This window comes from Armigeres subalbatus, chromosome 1 (assembly GCF_024139115.2).
Source record: "Armigeres subalbatus isolate Guangzhou_Male chromosome 1, GZ_Asu_2, whole genome shotgun sequence".
Lineage (NCBI taxonomy): Eukaryota > Metazoa > Arthropoda > Insecta > Diptera > Culicidae > Armigeres > Armigeres subalbatus.
In genome coordinates this window covers 1,646,238-1,663,730 of record NC_085139.1, presented here as the reverse complement: position 1 = coordinate 1,663,730, position 17,493 = coordinate 1,646,238, and the positions used below count along the sequence as shown (strand labels likewise).

The 17,493-nt window shown below is 40.2% G+C and overlaps 1 protein-coding gene across 7 annotated transcripts in view; it reads left to right on the top strand.

Annotated features, from left to right (window-relative positions):
* The window catches only part of LOC134219546 (homeobox protein abdominal-A homolog), a 93,105-nt gene that overhangs the window by 36,361 nt on the left and 39,251 nt on the right, over nucleotides 1-17,493 (top strand). For all 7 annotated transcript variants that reach the window (XR_009981607.1, XR_009981609.1, XM_062698312.1 and 4 more), the window contains one exon: nucleotides 3,196-3,243. Coding sequence is in view for 5 of the 7 variants with exons in the window: in XM_062698312.1 (XP_062554296.1) it covers nucleotides 3,196-3,243 (48 nt within the window). In the remaining 2 variants the exon portion in view is untranslated. The remainder of the gene's footprint in view (nucleotides 1-3,195; nucleotides 3,244-17,493) is intronic.

Sequence of the window (17,493 nt, the reverse complement as noted above, 5' to 3'; positions counted from 1 at the left end):
CGTAGTTACGGTGAAAGAGATGGTAGACTTAGTTGGTAGTGATCCAACAACTGCTCTAATATAACGATTGGAGGTCGGCGAAAGAGTATCGATGAGGTTACGGTGGGATAAACAGGCGAGCTCCGTACCTCAGAGTAGGCCACTATCGATGATAGCCTGACCAATCTGTAGCCGGAGCGCTCAGTTATTGGTCCGGGTGATTCGAACAAGGTTAGGTCTAAATTAACTCTAGTTTTACAGCTGACCTTAACTCCCCGGAAATGCGGGTGGACGGGGAGACCTCTGACGAGACTCCAAGTACCTTAACTACTTTACGGTTATGCATGGGACCAGAAAGCTAATGTTTTCCTCAGCATACGTGCTCACGAACGCACTTGCTGGCGGTCATGGAAAATCCCACTGAGGTAGCCCAGAAGAGGACGAAACTAACGGAGTGTCATCGACAACTTCCATCACATTGTCATCGGCGTATTTAAAAATGTTGGGTAGCAGGCAGTGTTGATAGGATCATGCTCAAATCTCACTCACCGAAGCCTCATGCACGAGCTGACTCGCTTGCGATTCTACATGGAGAACATCGCGCATGAGTTTTCCACGCAGAATCGCATCGTTTCGCCGAAAAATGATTTCGCTCCAAAAAGTGTCAATCCCAATTGAAGCGTATTATATGTTTACGTATGGATTTGTCATTCATTGTTTTAAGCAAAGAAAGTTATTCCGATAAAATGTAACGAAAAGGACACACAAAAATCACGCAATGATGCAAGTCGCGAGTCGAATCTTAGATAATTCTCTGGGCCATGAGTCAGGTGAGGTTTGCCTCGCGCTTGATTTAAATCGTGGATGAGATTTGAGAATTTGAGTTTTTACCAACACTGGTAGCAGGAAGCGAAACACGCCGTTCATGGCGATGAGTAAAAGCGTAACTGCTTAGGATAGACCCTTGAGAAACGCCAATATGTAGGTAGTAGGTCCACGTATCTGCCCTCCTCGAAGGTGTCCTGTAGGGCGTCTCCTACGTCAGCGAAGTAGGTGCCCGTACCATAGCCTGCGTGGGTCGCTTAGTGCTAAAACTTGAACTTGCCATATGTTTCGAGTTTTTCTCGATTGGTAAGCTGGTTGGTAACCGGTGATTCACCAACCACTTGACGACCCTGGACATGCAGACGATCTTGAGCGACGAGATGAATGAGGAAGCTCTGCAATTTGCACTGAGTGCATTCACCTTTCCCCACAGTTCAGCGGCGGATAGAGCCGGGTTGACGAAGTCCTCTTATTGTTTCCTCTTGGCCTTTTGACTGACTAACCTGCATTCATAATGTTTCTCTTTGTACAATACTAATAATGTTTTTCTTTGTACAAGCACTTGTGTGAAGCACGGAGAGCCTTTCATCTGGCTTTCATCACTCGACGCGTTTCGTTCGACGATCAGCGGAGTGTCTTCAGTCCTTGCCGGCTACTGATTTGTGGGATAGTACCACCGGCGACTAAGATATTTTTTCCCCTCGGAATTTTGTTAGGATCAATTACAGTATTGTACTTTGTACTTAATTACAATTAGGGTCTGTCTCATTTGGAAAATTAAACTGAAATTAATTTTAAAACTGACATTTCAATAATTATCGAATAACCCTGCTTGTAGAGTAAGAATATTTTTGACATATATCGAATCATTTTTCTTCGATGTCTTATTGGAATTGTTGGGTAGCACTAGCCATTATTATTACCGGGTGATTTGCGAACTGTCACATTTAAGTTTAATTCTCCAAATGAGATGCACATGCACATTGCACTCGATCCGGTCGGTTTTCTGAGCGCCCGGTGAAAGGTAAACTTCGGTTAATCAATGCATGCCTATTGTGCTGCGTTTTGCAAAATAAAAACCAATCTTTGCAAATTGTATAAGTTTTTTTTTCTTCAACAATAATAAAATAAAAAATATTCATTAAATATATAAAATGGCAAAAAACTTTATCCAAAGAGCGTCAAACGTTCACACTTTTTTATTTTGTTTTTGATTGAATTGTTTTTTCTATTTTTTTTTTGGTGGAAATTTTTATATTTCTTATATTGTTTTTAACAGATTTTCAGTGGATTTTTTTTCATAATTTTTGTGACAAACAATATTCAGATTTTGAATTGTTAATTGCTAGAAAATTTCATTTTGCTGCCACGAGAATTCGCACTCCACCGAATGTTATTCACTGCGAATGTTTGATGTGGAAATTTTGTGAATTAATTTCGGTGACATGTTATACAATCATAAATTCAGAATTTATCTATAGCACGAGCTTGTCCTGGAATTCAACGAAATGGGACATTATTCATTCTTTTTCAACACGCATTTGTTCTAAATAGGGGATGTCCCTCTTTATTAAAGCACGCTGATGCTTATGGAAATATTTGAATGAGATGTACCAAAGTTCTTTCGTGTTCATAATTTCATTATTTTTATTTCAAAACTGTGATTTAGAGAAGATGGCGGATATGGATATTTGATTTTTTTATGTCGGTTAGATATGTTCGCAACACAGTGAATATAAATGACGACGTTGAACACTAATTCTTAAAATGACATTTTGTGACAACACCCAATAAAGTTTTTACTAACCGCGATACGGCAACACTTTTGAAGTAGAACCCGAAAACCAAAGCCAATTAGCAAGAACCGGTTAGTAATTGGTCGAAAATTATCATTTCAGAAACTTTCTAGATTTATTCAAATTCAAGGGCTAAAGTCACCTTCCTTGCCACAGCTGCTGCGAATACTTTTGGGTTGATAATTGAACTTCTCTGAATAGAGAGTACATCCTGTTTGAGTGACAAAGTTGGAGTGCATTCAAACAGCTGAAAATGAATTTTGGTGTAGCGGGAATTTGAGTCCAATATTGAAGGCACTGTTTCTCTCTTTACCCATATTGTGTTATTACTGGGTTTATATTCAACGGGAAATGCGATAACAATTTTCTAAATCACCTACTCGAATCTAGCCTTTTTTCTTCAAAATAAAACCATCGGTATATTATTAAACTACAAATCAACAAATATGCAGCAAAGCACAAATCACCCTTTAGATCGCAAAAATGCTTATCAGTTACTTAGCCAATAGCTTATAAAGAACGATTGATGGAAAATGCATGCAGTTCTACTTACTAGTATCAAATTATTAATCGATTGAATCGTTTCACTTTACAGATTGGATGAGTAATCCCTTCGATCGAGTAGTGTGCGGAGATTTTGCAGGTAAGTCGATTTTATTTCTACCAACCACTCCCTCATGTCCTCCAGTGTAGTCTTTGCCGAGAAACCCCATCGAGATTGTTTCGGGAACCGAGTCCGCTTTCCACCGGCGCGGCGTCATGATCAATGTGGCGAAGTAAATTCAGGGCTGTAACACGTATGATGGCGGTCAACCCGACAAGAGAGATACTGCCGCTGACCAGCCGCCAGGGTACAGAATCGAAAAAAAGAGCAGCATACACAGTCGTCGGTGCTATAAATTCACGTCAAGAGGGATACATGATTAAACAAAAGTCAATTTACCGCTTCGCCTTTGCCTTTGCGTTTTGCGTGCGGTTATGCAGGGAGGCAGCAGTCTCGGTGGAAAGGCTTCGTCCGTTCATGGCCGCCAACTCGATCTCTGCGTGGAATCCATTCAGGTAGCGACTGTTCGACCAAACCGCCCGACCGGTTGATTATTCCGCTCAGAAGAGGAGGAAAAACTCGTTTCGCACACCAACATTGTAACGTTTTTCCCCCTTGCTTTGACATATGCACTGATTTATGCTGCCGAGTAAGAGGAACTATGGCTGCTGCCGTCCGAAACAAGAAGAAGACCAAGAGGGAAAAGGCCATGCTCTTAATTCGATAATGGAACGAATGGAAAAAAGTGCTCTCTTTATTCAGACAAAAGGCCAACATATGGTGCCTCCTTGGAATCGAGCATAGCCCACTGAATTCCGTCCGTTGCGTTGTGAGATACGATGGTCCTCGGATGAGGGAAATTTATGCTGATTGTGATGGGGAGAATCTGACGCTGCAGCATCCAGCCGCAAACTCGTAGCCTTTGTGTTGGTTCAGAATATTTGAATTCCAAATGAAATGGAAGAACTGGATTCGACTGTTTTTTTTTTCGTTCGCTTCTCGGAAACCACAGCGTGCGGATCTTGAGCCGTGAGACACCTTTGCGGAGAGCGATTGTGTCGCGTCTTCTATTTTACGACTTTGTGCGCGCGGCAAGGAAGATGCAATCTCACCGGCCCAGGTTCCGGCTCCAAGCACTAGCCCTGGCTTGTTCTCCGGTTGGCCCTGCAGACAGTGCAGTTACGGCTGCATTTGAATGCAGGAGAGGATATGTTTCAACTTTCTGGACTCTTGACATGAGTTATGATCCCGCGCGGTTTTGTACACTCCACCGTCTTCTGGCTGGCGTTGCGTGAGTGCGCGAGTTCAGTGACTGTCGTTATTTACTTTTAAGTCACGTCCTTTCGGAGGAGCTCCGTACACGCCTAGACTGCGGGAAGAAAAACCAGAATGGCTTGAGAAAAATTTCAATTTCATTAAGTTTCATTCCGACGCATCGGAGCAGTTTGTTTGGCTGTTTCCTTTGGCTGCACGAAGGCACTCGCATTCGACCGCGTGTGGAATAAATTAAGGCCCCCTGAGCTCCGACGATGGTTGGATTATCCAGGCGGCGGGAGAACCCGCTACACCGCTTTGAGGTAGTCAGCCAACGTGCTCATGCAGGATTCCCATTGCCATGCATGGGAATTAATTTCTATATCAGCGAGCTCTAGACGACGGAAAGCGACAACGATCGTGTAATTGCGGTAGATTAAGCTTGTTTTATGACTTTGTTGCATAGGGATATCGCTGGAAGTCGGGTTGTATCAAAGAAAGGCTCAAGGGGATATCTGGTTTAAGTCCTTGGTGAATTTTGAGCCCGGAGAATGAGTACAGATAATTTAATTTTGATCTCCATTGAGTCGAATCCAGCGGAAACGTACGGAATATGTCATTACCTGGTAACAGGAAGAATCCAAGATGCCATAAATTATAAATTATATGCCATAAAGCGATAAATTATTGACCTGTCAAATTTTCAATCTTTCATCAAGTAGACTTGCACTCATCTCTCGTTCCAAAATTTCGATTTTATTTGAAATGTTTTCAGATAAATAGTAAATCAACTAGTCAATTTATTGATTTCATTCTTCAAAATAAATTTAACAAAATTAATAAACTCATCAGTGAGAGTAAATCGACGGTCAGGATTGTTTTTCGTGAGAAAGATTCTTGACTCTATGGGTACAGTTGACCTTGGCACATGAGCAATGTGGAATCGCTTGTAAAAACAATGATTGCAATATAATTGTTCACATTTTTCAGCTCGTGCAGTTTTCAATGGCAGTTATTTTCTTTTATTGATCTCAAACCAAACCAAAATATCATAATCAATTCATACATTGAAAATATGGTAAAGGCTCATAATCACCAACCATAAGATCGTTAACCGAAGTGATAAGTATCGCATTACCTAACCACACTCGTAATATCGTCGCAGAACTTGCGTACCCGCGAAGGCCCTACTACTAGTGGCTTTCCCCTCCGTGGGAGAGAAAAGTGTCAAACGGAATAATCGAAGTCGTAAATTTTCGTAATTCTGGCACCGACTGAGCGAAAAAGCAGCGCAGCAAGGATGAAAACAAACGATTAAATATGGAAGATGATCGTCACCTAGGCCTAGACTGAGCAAAGGCGATCTAATGCCTGGAAAGTGATCTTGACAGGCGGCGGACAGGAACGGTCAAATGCCATAAATACCGGCCTATTGATCGGAGATCGGATTCTATTCACGGGAGATGCGGAGAAATGCATCTTTCTTCTTTGTTGTCCAACGAGGGTCCGCCAGGAGACAGAGAGAAAATGTTGGCTTTGTCGAACCTATTTTGATTGGCCGTGATTTGTGCCAGATAAGAACTTGGGAGGAGACCCTTGGAAAGAAAGTTTTCGATGTTCGCCGGTGAATTTATTGATTTTTTTTTCATCTCTTTCTGTTGTATTCCTGTTTTCATTCTCCACCATATGTGAGAGCGATTCCATTTCGTTTTTCCTAGCGCGGCTTGCCCACTCAAAACAGCCGCACCGTGAAAAAGTAACAGTTGTGAGTCAGAATCCCTTTGTCTGTGTTTTTTTTGTGTTTGAGATATGGAGCGCAGAAAGTTATAAATTTATTGAGGATTCTAGATTACAACAGGTTTTTCTTTTGAGAAATGAACTGGGAAAGAATTTTTTCGAAAAAAAATGGTGGGATCTGCTGCTACAATGCAAGCCGCGTACCGCGTAGATAGATTTATTGGGATATTATTCGAAAAGAAATGGTTCGTTTTTTTGTTCTTCTTCCATAGGTGACTGAATCGAAATGATCGAGGTTAACAGCGTTCAGCTGACAATGAACCGAAACGGCAATGTTCTGGGTTGGGTATCGGAATGAAATAGGGGGAAAATGCTACACCTGACACCCAATTTTTCTTTCGCCCACCTACTCGTGACAAAGGCCCGATGCGCGCCGTTTCCGAAATGTGCTGGAGGCAGCATTGCTGAGTTTTAATCAAAAATACTCTGCAATTTATAACAGCGAGAGAACCCCGGCCGCCCGAGACGGGCTCAACAAAGGCGACAACTTCTGGGGGAGGGAAAAAGTGTGCTCGTGATGGCTTTCCCTTTACGACCGTCGTCAGCGAGAATTTCCTCTCGATAAATGCACACGGAAGGCAATTTTCCCCAGACCAGTGTGCCTCATCCCAATCTTCGTCGCCGGATGGATGGCTGATTCGGATACTGGTATTCAATATTGGCAAACGCTTATTTCGAATTCTGAAAAGATATTTCCCTAGAGGGCATCAACAAATGGCCCCCGGGATGTGACTAGAATATGGAATGTCTTTAGTTTTCGGCCCTAACGCACAAACTTTTGTTTCTGTAAAGTTCCTCTTTAACGTGGTGGAATAAGAAAATCCTTTTCATCCTGCTTAAGCACTTTATCCGACTTAGCAGTGTGGCAAAAGCTGACACTCTGCCCCAGTCGTGGGTCGCCTTCGATGCAATTGATTTATAGTGTTTTACCATCGTGTCAAGGAGTGCCTTAACTGTACTCTACCACGCATAAATCCCGTTTTACGACCAATTTAAGCCAGCGAATCCATGACTTTTCATAGTTCCTGTACGGGCGACCAGCTCAATCTCTCTCGCTTCGTTGTCGAGTTTATCGTAAGAGGTAATAAAAATTGCACTGCACTGAACTTTCATACAATGAGGCACACTGTTGTTGTTGTTTCTGCTGTCGCCATCAATAGACGGCCTTTGACGATGAGTCAAACCGAAAAAAAAAACTGCTTTTCCACGCGTTCCTCTCAGCTCTCCAGGGAGGAAAAAGTTCTTTCCCTGCTCGTAAAAGTGAACATAATTTTATGGCTTTTAAATAATATCCGAGACAGCGAGGTTTTACGAGTTTTCCGCAAAAAGGAGTGAACAAGAAAAGCGAAAACAATAAATTTTCCCAACCAAGATCGTGACAGATCGGGGAATTAGAATTTAAGTCGGCTTTTGTGTGAGAACTCTGTGCGGGGAAATGATTTACGAGGCGAGTGGCTCGCGGTTCGCGATACCAATGCCAAACCGCCAGGTATGGAGATCGATTTCCAAATTGCGATTTAAACGTCCAAAGAAAATCAGATAAATCCTCCTGAAGTTGATTGAACCAGTTCAAACTGACTCGATTGGTCCTCCCGGCCTACAACTAAAACACGGCTTTCGAAGTGAAGTTGTAGCCTTTCGGTACGTCTTGCAGTGGACGACGAGGCAAAAATGAATAACACGGTCGATCCCAGCCCCATAAAAAACTGGAATAATGATTTGTTTGGTAATAAAGTTTATCGTCGATTTGACATTTAAACGACCAAATAATACGGCCCATAAAAGCTCGTTGCTCTATTCATTCAATGAAATGAGGTTCAATTGATCGATTTAGTTTTTCGTGGATCGCCTATTTTTGGAACGATCCAATTGCTTCGAAATCAGTTTCGATAATGGGGGTTAATGGAATGAATATCGTTTTTATTGCACGCTTCTTTTTTGATTGCTGTTGACAGCAACTAATTTGCCGAATTCCGGCTACCACACGTCTATTTCGCTCCAGCAAAACTACCTCTGCGAATGGGTCCAAATGATATCAAATGGGCCATTAAGCACGCCTCGTTTATTTAGATCGTGGCGTCGCTGTCGAAGGTCATCCACATTTTGGATCCACGCGAGTTTGGTTCGTGTTGAATCATCTCTAACTGTGGAAAAGTCAGTGACGGGGGGTGGGGGAGTCACTTGCGACTGGTAGGCGCGCGGCTGACAACGATTCGAACCTCGTGCGTGATCAGGAGGGAAATTGAGCCATTCGAACCTGGGCAAAAATCTCGGAACCCGCGTAGGTTTTGCACTTTAATTGGCCAATAAAGTGTGTAACTGTAAGCGAAAGAAAAGAGCACGACAGCAAATCCAGCCGACGACGCCGTGGTCGCGGGAGGATGCGGACCATGAATCTTTTGCTGCTCCTCATGACGACGGGGGAAGATCAGCCCGCAAGCCCAAGATAATGAGATCTACGTCGGCTGCCAACTTGACTTGCTGCGTATGGCGAATGCTCATGCAGTCGTAAACTAGGAGAAATAATGGAATTGATTATCGCCGGCAGCCCGACAGCGAGCGGCATTATGCGAAAACGGGGTAGGTTGCTTGATATGTACGCGACAAGTCGTGGACGCTGAACCTTGGCGAAACAATTTCTTCAATCGAATTAATGAACTTGAAGTGGCCGTAGCTTTCTGAGTTGTGGATGAATTTACATTTGTTTCAATGAATTTTCGTTTGTACTGAAAACCGGAAGCTGTGTTGAGGGGAGCCAAAACGATAGTTGTACCATTTCACCAGCGTGATTGAAAGATAACAATAACAGTTTTTTTTTAATAAATGCTGTCATAATTTTCATTATTAATTGGGTAGGTTTTTCCAGAGGAACTTCATTTCAATTTCTAGAGGAAGTTCATTCGAATTTCCAGAGGAATTCATTCGAATTTCCAGGGGAAATTCATTCGAATTTCCAGGGGAAATTCATTCGAATTTCCAGGGGAAATTCATTCGAATTGCCAGGGGAAATTCATTCGAATTTCAGGAAATTCATTCGAATTCCAGGAAATTCATTTCAATTCAGGAAAATTCATTCGAATTTCAGGGAAATTCATTCAATTTCCAGGGAAATTCATTCAATTTCCAGGAAATACATTCAATTTCCAGGGAAATTCATTCGAATTCAGGAAATTCATTTCAATTTCAGGAAATTCATTCAATTTCAGGGAAATTCATTCCAATTTCAGGGAAATTCATTTCAATTCCAGGGGAAATTCATTCGATTTCAGAAATTCATTCAATTTCAGGGAAATTCATTCGAATTCAGAAATTCATTCAATTCAGGGAAATTCATTCAATTTCAGGAAATTCATTTCCAATTCAGGGAAATTCATTTCAATTTCAGGAAATTCATTCGAATTCAGGAAATTCATTCCAATTCAGGAAATTCATTCAATTTCAGGAAATTCATTCCAATTTCAGGGAAATTCATTTCGAATTCAGGAAATTCATTCGAATTTCAGGGAAATTCATTCCAATTCAGGAAATTCATTCAATTTCAGGAAATTCATTCAATTCAGGGAAATTCATTCAATTCAGGGAAATTCATTCGAATTTCAGGAAATTCATTCCAATTTCAGGGAAATTCATTCCAATTCAGGGAAATTCATTTCCAATTTCAGGAAATTCATTTCAATTCAGGGAAATTCATTCAATTCAGGAAATTCATTTTCAATTCAGGGAAATTCATTCCAATTCAGGGAAATTCATTCGAATTCAGAAATTCATTTCAATTTCAGAAATTCATTCAATTTCAGAAATTCATTTAATTTCAGGGAAATTCATTCGAATTCAGAAATTCATTCAATTTCAGGGAAATTCATTCAATTTCAGGAAATTCATTTCCAATTCAGAAATTCATTTCAATTCAGGAAATTCATTCGAATTCAGGGAAATTCATCTCAATTCAGGGAAATTCATTCAATTTCAGGAAATTCATTCAATTTCAGGATATTCATTCAATTTCCAGAAATTCATTCAATTCAGGGAAATTCATTCAATTTCAGGGAAATTCATTCAATTTCAGGGAAATTCATTCAATTTCAGGAAATTCATTTCCAATTCAAGGAAATTCATTTCCAATTCAGGGAAATTCATTCCAATTTCAGGGAAATTCATTTCAATTCAGGAAATTCATTCCAATTCAGGGAAATTCATTCAATTCAGGAAATTCATTTCAATTCAGGGAAATTCATTCCAATTTCAGGAAATTCATTCGAATTCAGGAAATTCATTCAATTCAGGAAATTCATTCAATTTCAGGAAATTCATTTCAATTCAGGAAATTCATTCAATTTCAGAAATTCATTTCAAATTTCAGGAAATTCATTCAATTTCAGGGAAATTCATTCAATTTCAGGGAAATTCAAATTCGACTTCCAGGGAAATTCATTTCAATTTCAGAAATTCATTTCGAATTTCAGGAAATTCATTCAATTTCAGGGAAATTCATTCTGAATTCCAGGAAATTCATTCAATTTCAGGGAAATTCATTCCAATTCAGGGAAATTCATTCAATTTCAGAGGAAATTCATTCAATTCAGAGGAAATTCATTTCAATTTCAGAGGAAATTCATTCAATTTCAGAGGAAATTCATTCCAATTTCAGAGGAAATTCATTCAATTTCAGGGAAATTCATTCAATTTCAGGGAAGTTCATTCCAATTTCCAGGGGAAATTCATTCAATTTCAGAAATTCATTCAATTTCAGAAGTTCATTCGAATTTTCAGGGGAAATTCATTCGAATTTCCAGGGGAAATTCATTCAATTTCAGGAAGTTCATTCGAATTTCAGGGAAGTTCATTCAATTTTCAGGGGAAATTCATTCCAATTTCAGGGAAATTCATTCAATTTCAGGGAAATTCATTCGAATTTCCAGGCGGAAATTCATTCGAATTTCCAGGGGGAAATTCATTCGAAATTCCGGGGGGAAATTCATTCGAATTTCCAGGGGGAAATTCATTCGAATTTCCGGGGGGAAATTCATTCGAATTTCCAGGGGGAAATTCATTCGAATTTCCAGGCGGAAATTCATTCGAATTTCCAGGCGGAAATTCATTCGAATTTCCAGGCGGAAATTCATTCGAATTTCCAGGCGGAAATTCATTCGAATTTCCAGGCGGAAATTCATTCGAATTTCCAGGCGGAAATTCATTCGATTTCAGGCGGAAATTCATTCGAATTTCAGGCGGAAATTCATTCGAATTTCCAGGCGGAAATTCATTTCGAATTGCAGGCGGAAATTCATTCAATTTCAGGCGGAAATCCATTCCAATTTCAGGCGGAAATTCATTCAATTTCAGGCGGAAATTCATTCGAATTCAGGCGGAAATTCATTCAATTTCAGGCGGAAATTCATTCGAATTTCCAGGCAAAAATTCATTCGAATTTCCAGGCGGAAATTCATTCGAATTTCCAGGCGGAAATTCATTCGAATTTCCAGGCGGAAATTCATTCGAATTTCCAGGCGAAAATTCATTCGAATTTCCAGGCGGAAATTCATTCGAATTTCCAGGGGAAATTCATTCGAATTTCAGGGAAATTCATTCAATTTCAGGGAAATTCATTTCGCATTTCGGGGAAATTCATTCGAATTTCCAGGGGAAATTCATTCGCATTTCCAGGGGAAATTCATTCGCATTTCCAGGGGAAATTCATTCGAATTTCCAGGGGAAATTCATTCGAATTTCCAGGGGAAATTCATTCGAATTTCCAGGGGAAATTCATTCGAATTTCCAGGGGAAATTCATTCGAAATTGGAATCATTGGAATTTCCAGAGGAAATTCATTGGAATTTCCAGAGGAAATTCATTGGAATTTCCAGAGGAAATTCATTGGAATTTCCAGAGGAAATTCATTGGAATTTCTAGCGGAAATTAATTGGAATTTCTAACGGAAATTCATTGGAATTTCCAGAGGAAATTCATTGGAATTTTCAGAGGAAATTCATTGGAATTTCCAGAGGAAATTCATTGGAATTTCCAGAGGAAATTCATTGGAATTTCCAGAGGAAATTCATTCGAATTTCCAGAGGAAATTCATTCGAATTTCCAGAGAAAATTCATTCAATTCAGAGGAAATCCAGGAAATTCATTCCGAATTTCCAGAGGAAATTCATTCAATTTCCAGAGGAAATCCATTCAATTTCCAGAGAAATTCATTGAATTCTCAGAGGAAATTCATTGAATTTCAGAGGAAATTCATTGGAATTTCAGAGGAAATTCATTGGAATTTCAGAGGAAATTCATTGGAATTTCCAGAGGAAATTTCATTGAATTTCCAGAGGAATTTCAGAGAAATTCATTGGAATTTCAGAGAAATTCATTGGAATTTCAGAGGAAATTCATTGGATTTCAGAGAAATTCATTCCAATTTCCAGAGGAAATTCATTCGAATTTCAGAGGAAATTCATTTGAATTTCCAGAGGAAATTCATTCGAATTTCCAGAGGAAATTCATTCGAATTTCCAGAGGAAATTCATTCGAATTTCCAGAGGAAATTCATTCGAATTTCCAGAGGAAATTTATTCGAATTCCCAGAGGAAATTTATTCGAATTTCCAGAGAAGAAAAATAGTGTTATTTTGTAGATATTGGAAAATATCAAAAGTGGAAAAACATTTTCTTGTAGCTAAACTAGAAACTGGAAGCGCGATTAATTGTTTTTAAAACTCAAACTCTATCAGGTCTACATCAATCATTCAAATGTCAGAAATCCCCCGCCCGCGTGCTTATTTGTACCGAACGAAATCCACGCTCGGAGGAAATGGGGGCATCTCTGCTTCACACCTGCCCGTTCCCTGCGTCGAACCAGTATCAGCAGCCAGCAGTCAACAAAACGTTGCTGTCGTCATTTCCAAACGTCGCCGTTATCGTTGTCGCCGTCATCGTTTTCGTTGCCATGGAATGGCCGGAATGAAGTGAGTGGAATTTTATTTAATCGCATGCGCATAAAATGCAATCAATAAAACTCCGATCCATATTTGCTCCCCCATCGGATTCCGCCGGCGACGACGACGACGACGACAACCAGCTAGACATCTTTTCTCCGCTCTGTGGTGTCGTCCGCCTGATGCTCTACCGTGATTCTTCTGAGCTTGTTTCCATCTGTGTTGGTGGCAGCACCAACACCGATATGCCGGCATCCTATTTACCACTGACTGGCACTGGCTCTAGATCTACAGTTTTTCGGTCCCGGCAAAGACGTGGGATTCTGACGGATGCTCTCCATCCCGAATGCTACAATAATGGCACATAAAACGAACGCAGCCGTCGTAAATGGCACCATAAGGGGCTCATTCGTCTTTTTCCGTGCGGGGAAAATTTAATCCCGGACCAGAAGGAATGCTCGAGGAATTTTCCATTTTCTCACTAATTATTTCCTCGCAATCCAATTGATCAATTTCTGGGCGCAGCAAAACTTATCTGTGGGGGACCTGGAAGAGGAAGACGCTTTCGGTTCTCTGCCAAGGAAAGCAGCATCAGGAAAACCGATTTGGAGCAACGGAGATATGTATGCTGCTGATTTTCTCCACTTCTGATGCTGCTCCTGCTGTCGTAAAATTTCGCCATTGCGCATAAATAGAATGTGTGTGTGTGTGTGTCTGTGTGTGGGACGGAATTCTACTCTTGGCTGGCTTTCTTTTCCGCGTGCTCGTAAAATCGATTTCTCCGGGTGAGGGAGCGGAGTGCAATCGTACCAACCACGCCCTGTATACTGCCACCGCGACTGATAGCGTCATTTGAGTGAACTCGGTGGAAATCGATGCCGTTCACTGTCGGTTTGATTAATTTGTTCGGCCAAAAGTATTTGGCATCTATCGATTGAACTGCCGTAGTCATTATCCGGGATTATTTAATTTCACCAAATACATGAATTTGATGTTTTGTGATATCTTCTGCAACTCCGGTGATCAATTATCGGTAACTTTAATTTTACATATCCTACATTCCTATCTAGGCTAAAAAAAAAGTTTTGCAGCTTGTCATAAAACGTTTCATTGTAAAATACTAATGAGAAACAAGTTGGAAGACAAGTCATGTTCTAAATAACTTGATTGGACCAGCTTGAAGTAACAAACACTGTGCTGTGCCAAGATTTCCACAGCATATCTTTAAAGATGCGAGTTAAATCTTGTCAGCTGAAAATAAAACACCCGTCTATTGCCCTGGATTGCGCCCGAGAAAGTGCTGATATTAGCTGGATTTTTCGCTACTCGTTCGTATTCTTCGTTTCCATCCAGCAGCTAGCGAGCAAGCAAGCGAGCGCCGCTTGAAAATCCCGTAAATTACTATAAAAAATGAAGTCTTTGACTCGCCAGCAGCAAGCGAGAGACGATCTGCTTCCAATGATGGTGCCACTTGCGAGATGAAAATCCATAGGGAAACCGTTTTTCGTGTCATTTAGTCGATTCGGCAAGATGTGTCACACGCTAGATGGGCGCTTCCATCGCGATGAGCACGCATTAAGCACGATAAAACTAATTTATTTACAGCTCTCTCTGAACTTACGAATTAATTTCCGCGGATTAGAAGACATACATATAATTGGAATTCTTTATTCATAGTGGCAGTCGGATCGAGTTCTATTAAGGGTATGGGATTTAGAACTTCAACATTGTATGTAGGGTTTTTGAACAATCAATTCATAGTATTGGAATCTCATGTTTGTGGTCGTTTTGTTTTTATTAAGTAATAAAATTTGCACTATAAGATTGTAAAGTGAATATTAATTTTACTCTTTAGTGTTCAGTTGTCACAGATTTTTTATTAAGCATCAGTGCGTTCTTGACTCGGTATAGCCAAATTCCAAACATATTTTTGGTTTATTTCTTAGTGTAGTCGGCATACCATAGACCCTTAACACATTGTTTGTTTAAGTTTGGCAGCAAGACTGAAGAATTGCTTTATAAATAGCGTCACCGAGCTTTCAAATGCTGATGAGTGCCGCTAGTCATTAATGCAGAAGCTTGATAAAAACGAAACAATAAAGCAAGTTTTTATTGTCTTAATTGCATTGTTTTATTGCTGCTCCTCTGCCCCACGCTCCGCTTCCTCCCAACTAAGTCATGTTTACCACTTTCGACTATCGTGTGAGCCGATTCGAGTCCGCTTAACTCGTCTCTGGAACGTCTCGTGTACCGGAATCCCCCGCACGCACGCCATTCAATCTCAGAACGCCTCAACCCTATCCCTGCGTGGAAAGCTCCTTACTACTAGATATGATTATTTATACAATTATATTGTTTTTTATTTCGCTTTATTACCACTCAGGTCTAGGGAAAAGTATGTATTAAAATAAAATTTATGACCCGCGTTTTCCTGACGCGAGATCGGGACATGTTCAGCCTCAGCTGAAAACCCGGGAAGCGATTGTTTCGAGAACAGATACTTGTAAGAACCGAACCTCGCACCGGGAGAAATTTCTTCACTCCCCAAGCACGGGATGATGAGAGTAAATAAATAAATAGTTGGCTGAGGTGAACTGATGGAAAAAATCGTCGGCACTATGTCTGTGCACGCCGCTTGCTCGCTGGACGCAACAGTATCCAGCCATCGCGCGTAGGAGACTTTATAAATATTTAGATTTTTATTCGGTTTTTCCTGCCAGTAGGGAACACGCGAGACAGACTGGCATTTTTCTTCACCACCTTCGGGTAGGCGGAGGATTTCGGATTGATTCTACATTTCGACCCCAAAAGACAATGGCCGGCAGCGGAATTCCTGTATTTATCATAATTAATCAGGAATTAATTTTTCTACCAAACGCGACCCATTAAAGACACTACTCTCGTTGGTCGTTGGTGGAGTTTGCCGAAAGTTTACGACGGCCCTAATTAATTTAATATCTCGTTGGACAGTCGGTTGAATGCTCTTGTTTTCGTTTCGGATATCTTTTGTACCTCTGAAAGAGAAATGGAGGGTAATTTGGCCAAACAAGGCATGCGAGAAGGTGTGGCGCTCGGTGGTGACCACCGTTAATGTCCAGTTAATGTGCTAATTTATTGCATTCGGTGCGGGGAAGCAATGTAATTCGGAGTGATGTGCGCGTCGTTTGATTGTGATTTATGAACTTTGCCGTGTGACGGATTTATGGCGAATGGGCTTAGTATGAGTCTTACTTCAACCCAGTAGAAAGAGAATAAGTGAATTTGGCCCCCGTTAGCGCGAGTCATTTTTCGCGACGAATACAAAATAGCCTTTTCGGGTGAACAAATTATTTTGAAAAACGATGAGTTAAAAGATTTGAATACTTCCGCAAAAAAGAAATTTTGATTTCCTTGAACAGGTTAAAAAAAATCAGAATGCCGTTGTTGCAACCACGCAGAATACCCCATTTGGAATTCGGAAAATTACTTTTGAAAAACGAACGAATTTTCTTTGAAAAAAATTAAAGGGGCTACCCTATATCCCTTTGAAAACTCAAAGGAATTTCCCTTTCGAAAATTCGTAAATATTTCCTATCAAAAAAAAATTTCCATTTGGAATTTTCGTTGGAGCTTTTCCGGATTTTTTTGCAAATTCTCAGGAATTTCCCTTCAGAGATTCAAATGAATTTCCTGCCGTAGATTCGAATGAATACCTTTTCGGAAATTCTAATGAATATCCTTTCGAAAAATTTGATTCGAATGAATTTCCTTCGGAAATCAGATGAATTTCCTTCAAATTCGAATGAATTTCCTTCGGAAATTCGAATGAATTTCCCTTCGGAAATTCAGATGAATTTCCTTCGAAATTCGAATGAATTTCCTTCGGAAATTCGAATGAATTTCCTTCGGAAATTCGAATGATTTCCCTTCGAGAAATCGAATGAATTTCCTTCGGAAATTCGAAGATGAATTTCCCTTCAAATCGAATTTCCCTTCGGAAATTCGAATGAATTTCCTCGAAATTCAGATAGAATTTCCTTCGGAAATTCGAATGAATTTCCCTTCGAGAAATTCGAATGAATTTCCCCGGAAATTCGAATGAATTTCCTTCAGAAATCGAATGAATTTCCTTCGGAAGAATCGAATGAATTTCCCTTCGGAAATTCGAATGAATTTCCTTGAAGTGATGAATTTCCCTTCGGAAAGTCAAGATGAATTTCCTTCAGAATCGAATGAATTTCCTTCGAAAGAAGAATCAGATGAATTTCCTTCGGAAATCGAATGAATTTCCCTTCGGAAATTCAGATGAATTTCCTTCAAATCGAATGAATTTCCTTCGAAAATTCAGATGAATTTCCTTCGAAATTCGAATGAATACAATACGTAACTAG